General features: G+C 41.1%; 1 protein-coding gene across 1 annotated transcript; it reads left to right on the top strand.

The window, feature by feature from the left end:
- Positions 1–141: 141 nt before the first annotated feature.
- On the top strand, positions 142–7,439 carry pgghg (protein-glucosylgalactosylhydroxylysine glucosidase). The gene is made up of 16 exons (XM_074677075.1): positions 142–267; positions 1,066–1,201; positions 1,286–1,447; positions 1,822–2,138; positions 2,234–2,444; positions 2,526–2,961; positions 3,036–3,155; positions 4,050–4,181; positions 4,260–4,371; positions 5,441–5,513; positions 5,593–5,729; positions 5,822–5,955; positions 6,430–6,525; positions 6,618–6,715; positions 6,807–7,027; positions 7,246–7,439. Exons 4-16 carry the CDS (start codon positions 1,895–1,897, stop codon positions 7,320–7,322), a joined length of 2,091 nt encoding a protein of 696 aa, XP_074533176.1. The 5' UTR covers positions 142–267; positions 1,066–1,201; positions 1,286–1,447; positions 1,822–1,894; the 3' UTR covers positions 7,323–7,439.
- Positions 7,440–7,644: the final 205 nt, after the last annotated feature.

Here is a 7,644-nt window from a genome sequence, read left to right as displayed (position 1 = left end):
AAAATTCTGTGAACATGAATAAAACTGAAAAGTATAAAAAGTGTACTGCATCCTTGGTTCTTCTCCATTTACTCCACTTCCTGATCATTTTATCAACGCATAATACGACACGCCCATCGATGATGTCATGATCGCGATCCTGGATCAACTTAAACTGGTCCCAACCTTGGATCAACTTTTCGGGTTCCAAACTGAAACCGGCAGGTTCAAAATTAAGTTCGGGGAACCGGTACAGGGCACAGGTGGGCTACACGTGGCCCTAGTCTGGTAAGTCTTGGTGTGAAATCTAAACTACCCAGTGGGCTGTCTTAGTCTGAGTGACGAAGAGAGATGTGGTGAATAATGACATTTTCCCTTTTACTGAATCAGTGGACATTTTAATGTCATACAGGGGTTGGCTGGAAAAAAAACGAAAACGTCATGTGTCTTCTGTCTTTATATTTAACATGCCACTGGATAGAGATAAAATGGTAAATCTTCAAACTATGTGTCCTTAAACTATTTGTAGGCTTTTATAAGGGATCTCCTGAACGTTAGCCAAATCCTTATGATAATCTTTACACAATAGACCTACCAAGTAGAGCCTGTCGAGGTTATAACTCAGAACAAACTTAGACCACTCTGACTATGACTTATGGTCATAATTAGGTTTATTTTTCATACACATTTTAGTACTAATCACAACAGGCTTATGCCATTCATTTGTACTTATTTATTTGCCAACACAACAAATCAACTGATGAAAAATTAAGGCAGTAAGTAAAGCAAAACCCAAAGTTCAAATTTTTTAGGAGCAAGCCCCAATACAAGTAAAGCATATCTCACAAAATACAACAACTGAGACAACATGCACAATATTTCCTCAGTATTACAACATAAATTCAATGGCATGGAGCTCACAGAGACAAGACAGGGGATATTACTCTGAGGGGACCTTTACTATGAGGATTTTACCTGCTGTAATCATGGCACCTGGTTTGATATCAGCTGTTACTTTGCTCTGTTAGGAACTCTGAATTCAGTTTAACTGCTTCATCCACAAGCAATCCATGCCATGTTTTACAGCTGACCCGCATCTGGTCCAGATTTTCTGTGCAGCACACAGAGCTGCATGGCCTCCTTTTACAACAGAGGAGCGGGATACAACCAACTTGGTTCCACTTTGTCAACAACTTCTGGGTCTCTTGCTTTTCCGGGATAAGTGAGTTTCTGGATGTAAACCGTCTCCAAAGGTTAAACGCTTGGAAAGTTTGGCTTTCACTCTACCTTCATTTTTTTTCCACAGGAGTTTTCTTTGTTGCTGCAGAAACAGCTGCTTCTTCCTGATCAAAGAAAGAGTGACACTGTAACAATGTGTGTAAAGGATTTACGCTGGTTTGTGTTGGCTTAGGGCTACACTGACTCCTGCTGACGTTCAGGAGTGACAAAGTTTGAAGTCTTTTTAAAGGTGAGTAACATAAGCGGTAAGTTAAATAATGTGTGACTGTGTCATTTTTCTTCTGCATTTGCCAGCTTGCGCCAAGTCTCACAAAACTGTTTTCATCCTGTCCTGGAGTTCTGTTTCCAAATGTCTTGTGACACAAAAGTGTCAAAGTACACAATCTAGAAATAGCCTTTACTGCCAGGGCAGTGTGAAAAGTTTGGTTACACTGTGTAAAATTTTCCAGGAATCACACACCTTTAACCTGTGCATGGAAATAAAAAGCTTAACCCCTGTGATCAAATTTAGTTTTAAAGTACAAATGCAGAGCTGAGATTAAATTGAGAAATTTTTACTGAGGCCAACTTGTTGTGAGTGAAATCTGTTTTATCTTTCAACAGCTTGGACCGTCTCTACAAACCCTGACTGCATTTTCAGTGCAGGACTCCTGGACTGATTTGAAGCTCCCTTGCCATGTCTTCCCAATCAGACCCTTACGTTTTCTCTACTGACACCTTACCCAGCGACCTCCGCTTCCTGCCTCCTCTGGCCAATGGGCTGCTTGGCTGGAGGGTGTACAACAGCATCATGCACATGGGTGGTGTGTATAATGGGGAGGGTGGACGGTGTCACCGTGCAGATGTCCCGTGTCCTCTAGCTGTGAGGGTTGCAATAGAGGAACCTGCCCAGCACACCTACAGCCTGGACACCCACACAGGTTTCCTTTACACTGTCTGACAGTCCGGACGTTAAACTTGTGTTGGTGCTGATCTTATTTCATGCTACTAATTTCTTTGTCTTCTCATTCATCAGGTGTTTTCACCCACACACTGAGCTCAGCCAGCGTGACTGTCTCACAGTCTTTGTATTCACACCGATACTACTCCAACCTCATGGTGATGGAAGTTTTGTTAGTGCGTCAGGTGACATCAGAGGAGCCAATCACTGTTCAGCTGGACAGTTCATTCACACCTCAGAGCAAAGACATAGTCTTTGAATCTGGACCTGATTATAAAGGCGGAAGGTGAGGTTCACAAAAGCAAGTGTTAGATGCTCTCTAAAAAAAAAGTGAATTTATGATCCTTTCCATTCCTCTCCACCTCAGCCACATCCTAGGAAAGACTTCAAGCCCTGAAATCCCGGGAGGTTCCTGTCCCGAGGTGCACCTTATCTGGACGCCAGTACCATCCTCTCTGACACTTCTGCCAGAACAGAGCCAGGCTCGCTGGGGCTTCATCCTGATCGCAGCAAACAGTCTGGACACAGCTGAGACCACTTATGATAAAGGTCTGAACCTGATGGCGACTGGTAACCTGCGTCCATCCCACGAGAAGGCCTGGCAGGAGCTCTGGCTGCAGAGCAAGATGGAGGTAGTGGGGTCAGAGCGCTTATGCAAAGCTCTGATTGGCTGCTTGTTCTACCTGCTCAGTGCTTTCCCCTCCATACATGACACCTCAGGGTCTTTTGGTGGGGTCAGTCCAGGTGGGCTCTCCAATGGAGGGGATGGTCAGGACTACTGGGGCCATGTTTTCTGGGACCAGGTAAGACCAGCAGCAGCTGATAACTAACTCAGTAGTATGATGTATCAAACACTGGCTCTGCTCTTTGGTTGCAGGATATTTGGATGTATCCTGGCATAGCTCTTTTCTATCCAAAGCTAGCCAGAGCTGTGCTGGAGTACAGAGTGGGGACACTAGATGGCGCAAAAGACAACGCCCAAAAGCAGGGCTACAAGGTATGACTGTCAGGAAAAAAACTCTCTCATTATTTAAGTATGTGCACATCTGTTAAACACACTTCCACTGTGAGGTCATCTAATGTTAATAGTCAACTAAAGAGCACTTAAGATTAGTCATAGGGGTGAAAAAACTGTGACAACAAAGGGTTTACATTAGACCAAAAGGATGGTAACAATCAAAGACCAGAGACACGGGGAAACCGTCTGCATAGCTCTGTTTAGTTAAAATAACATTAATCTAAATTCAACATGTACCTTTCAAGTTTTCTTTCTCTTACTGGAGATCACAAGGTTCCATCAGAAGTTGAGACTTACCGAGCTATCTATTATTGTCTGTCAATACATCATGCAAGGAGAACCTTTAAGATTTCTGCTCTTTCCAGTTGAAGCTAGGCTAGCTCTTCCCTGAACCTTTGATGCTAAACTCCTGACTTTGTGCCTCATCTCCAGTTTTAGACAACACATGATTTATGCCAGTATACGTAGTCAAAGTTTACTATAAGGTTAAGTCCATAACTTTAAAAAGTCTGTACCACTGTTTTGATATAAGTGTCATAAAAACTAACTTGATAAGCACTGACCTATTCTTAAAAAGATTACTTTTAACCTGAACTTCTCAGAAAAGGCTTTAGATACTGCTAAGTATCTCTTTATTTGGGGCTTTTCACATGATATGAGGGTAAGTAAATTTTAAAAAATACAAAAAAATTAGGATTGTAGCAGTGATGCTTTTAAAGCAACACAAAGTTTACCTAAGACCAGTAGCTGGTTTGAGATTATTTAAGCGTTGGCTGTACCTCACGATACTGTTTCCCTTTCAAATAATTTTTACTAATTCGACAATAGCAGAGTGTTTGAGTTATCTCTGATGAAAAGATTTGACCTTTGCAGGGACTGAAGTTCCCGTGGGAGAGTGCTGTGTCCGGGAGGGAGGTGTGTCCAGAAGACATTTACGGACAACAGGAGATTCACATCAATGGAGACGTCACCCTTGCCTTCCAACACTATCTCTACCTTACTGAGGTATACTGTTTTACCCACTCTCCCCATGACACACTGTTGCACTCTGGGTAATGATGTTAACCACAGTCTTCTCTGCAGGATCTGTCCATGTTCACAGAGGGCAGGGGTAGTGAGGTGATATACGGTGTGGCTGATTACTGGGTGTCAAGAGTAACATTGAACCCTGAGGACCAGAAATACCACATCTTAGGTAAAAATTTATATAATATAAAAATTAATATTGAAGATGTTGGACAACTTTTTTCTTGTCACTAAGATGCACATGACTACCATATGAAAGGGGACTAAAGCTGTTAAAACGTTTTTTTTTGAGTAAGGCTGGTTAAAAAAATTAAAACTTTTTAAAATTATTTTACCTTCATCATAATTCTGATTAAACTGTTGTTATCTGACTCAATATAGGGGGGAAAAAAAGTAAATTCTGACTTTTATTTAAGGCCATGTCCAAACGTTGCCAGGTATCTGGAAACCACATATGTTTTTTTTATGTTAAGGTCTGTCATTCACACAAACCCACAGTTTTACATCACTAAAAACAATGTTTTCTGAAAACTCCCGCCAAAGTGAAGATTTAGGAAAAATCTGGTTCCTTGGTTTCACGTATACGCCAGGAAACTGAGTTTTCAGGTCTCAAACGTTCTACAGTTTCATTAAGCAGATGCTTGCACAAAGCGACACACAACACAATCAAGAATTTAGACAGAAGGGAAAACCTTAGTAAGTGCGACCAAATGCCAGACCAAGTTATTTGGCTGCAGATGCTGCTATTAAGTGCAAGAAGATTTTTTTTCCCCATGAAAACACTGTTCAATATAGGTTTGGCATGCTTCAAGGTGCACTTACCAGTGGTTTTACCTGGTGTGTGAGGACAAAAAAGTTTTAAAAACAAATGAGCGGGGGATATTTGGTTTTGAAAATACCCAGCTATGTGTGTACAAGTCCCAAATGTCTGAGAACTTTTTTTAAAGTCCCTCCAACAAACAATAAATATCAAGAGGTCTACACTGATAAATACTTTTTAATATTTAAATGTTACAATTTTTACTCAGACATCTTATTTCGGGGGAGAAAGTCAGATGTGTCACTTATCTCAGAATTCTGATCTAGAATGAAATCAAACTGTTTTTTTTATTGTTCATAGATGATTTTTTTCTCAGTGGGCCCAATGCTCTTCTGTATGATAGAAATGTCTTTTAAAGAACTGTCAAACTGTAATAGTCTTCAATTAATCAAATTTAATTCCCTACTGTCTCATGCAGGTGTCATGCCACCTGATGAGTACTATTCCAATGTCAACAACTCAGTGTACACCAACACAGCAGCAAAATTCAGGTACAAGTGATTGAACATTTCTTAATGTTTCCTGTGAATTTATGAATCCTAACTTTGAAATTAGTTTGTGATGTGTCAGTTTACAGTTTGCTGACGAGCTGGCTGCCCTTCTCCAACATCCTGCACCACAGGAGTGGCATCAAGTGGCAGAAAACTTGATAATACCGTTTGACCAAGTAAACCAGTACCACCCTGAGTATGATGGCTACACTAAAGGTTAAGTGTTTTGTCCTCATGAAACTGACGTAGCAGAGGTGAAGTCTAATGCTGATTCCAAAGTGTTCAGAGTCTCTTTGGACCTCTTTCAGGTCATCCGGTGAAGCAGGCAGATGCTGTGATGCTGGGCTATCCTCTGGGTTTACCAATGAGCCCAGAGGTCAGGAAGAACGATCTGGAAGCCTACGAGCCTGTAACAGATCCACGTGGTCCAGCTATGACATGGGTAAGACACAGCATGTTGTCAAGTATGTTTGAGATTTTTATCTGGAGTCAATAAGGACCAAATAGAGGCAAAGAATAAAAATACTGGACTAGGTTTAAGGTGAATGTGGAGCTGTGATCCCAGTGACATGTATCAAATAAGTGTACTCTAACCTGTGGGTCATTATAGCTTCAAAACAATGAGTACGACTGTGACACATAAGAATATCAATGAGGTATTCAAGCTTGTTGCACTGCCCCCTTGTGGAATCTATAAATGCAACTTTGTGTGTTATCCAGTTTTGAAGGGGAGGACTTTGCAACTACTCCCTCAAAGGCAAAGGGGCCCTTGTAAGCTTAATGCACCTAAATAAAAAAATCATTTCACATGTAAATATATTATTAGAATGTAATTATGACTTTATATTTGTGTCCTTGATGGTTGATTGTATGTATCTCTTATTTGCCGATCAAATTATTACCTTACCATTTCCAGGGTATGTTTGCTATTGGCTGGCTGGAGCTGGGGGAGGCGGAGAAAGCTGACGTTTTGTTAAGCAGGTGTTACAGCCACATTCAGGGTCCATTTCAGGTATCCATCTGATTCTCACACACCAATACATGCACACACCATCCTTGTTCATTTTGGTATTCTGTGAGTTTGTCATTAAACATCTCTTCTAGGTGTGGAGTGAATCATCAGATGGTTCTGGTGCTGTCAATTTCCTCACGGGTATGGGAGGATTCCTACAAGCTGTGCTGTTTGGTTTTGCTGGCTTCAGGTTAGATGGCAGGGCAAACAGCGCAAATGACCCCAGCATGTTTATCTCACTGATACAAAGTCTGATTTGAAAACTGCTCTTGTTTTTTTAGAGTTCAAAGAGAATTCCTGGCCTTCTCTCCTCTTCTACCGAAAGACATTTCTGAGCTGTGTATCCGGGGTGTGAACTACCTGGGCAGCCAGATGGACTGGCTGCTGAGACAAGAGGAGACCTGTGTCATACTGAGAGCACAGGAGAGTGATCCCAACCCTAAACCCAGTGATCTACAGGTTGTTCTGAAGGCATCAGGAACTAAAATCCCACTCATCCCAGGTATTATGCTAAAGCAGCACATTACTGTTTTTATTTATTTCCTGTGTAATATGGTGCATTCATTTCAAGGACAAGGTTCACACTGACTATTTCTCCACCAAGTTGGCATGTTTTCTCTCTCATTTTTCTTCTTTGATTTCATGAAGTATTCACCCTCACTGTATTCCTCACCCATAGCTAATTTCTTTGATTTATTTCTGAATTCATTTGTTCTTCAGGTAAGCCTGTCACTTTTCCTCGAGAGCCTGGATGTGTTTGTAAAACAACTTCATCACTTTTCTGCTGGCCTTTCTGAAATCTCGTCCGTTAGCCTCCTGATCATCTCATTTACCCAGAGAGACATCATCAAGTTATTTTATACAGCTGTTTCTGTCAAACTGTCATACACCATCCATTATCGACAACAACAAATAAAAATATATATGACTGATTTTTTTCAATCAAAAGAGGACTGTGTTGGTTTGATTAATTGAGATTTGATTTAAGATTTTTCATATATGCTGTTCAAAAATAGCTGCAGGGGTGTATCCGGGGGAGGCTATGCCCCCTTAAAATCTTGGTGGCCTCCTCAAAATTCTAAACTATTATTGACCATTTACTGTGTCAGAGGAAGTACC

Source organism: Halichoeres trimaculatus, unplaced genomic scaffold, assembly GCF_033239565.1.
Source record: "Halichoeres trimaculatus isolate MK-OKI-2021-1 unplaced genomic scaffold, fHalTri1.1 fHalTri1_scaffold_10, whole genome shotgun sequence".
Classification (NCBI taxonomy): domain Eukaryota; kingdom Metazoa; phylum Chordata; class Actinopteri; order Labriformes; family Labridae; genus Halichoeres; species Halichoeres trimaculatus.
This window is presented reverse-complemented; position numbering and strand designations above follow the sequence as displayed.

Coding starts and splice junctions, on each gene's coding strand:
- pgghg (XM_074677075.1), top strand. CDS start 1,895: ATGTCTTCCCAATCAGACCCTTACGTTTTCTCTACTGACACCTTACCC. Junction 2,139..2,233: donor CAGCCTGGACACCCACACAG/GTTTCCTTTACA, acceptor CTCATTCATCAG/GTGTTTTCACCCACACACTG. Junction 5,514..5,592: donor AACACAGCAGCAAAATTCAG/GTACAAGTGATT, acceptor GTGATGTGTCAG/TTTACAGTTTGCTGACGAGC.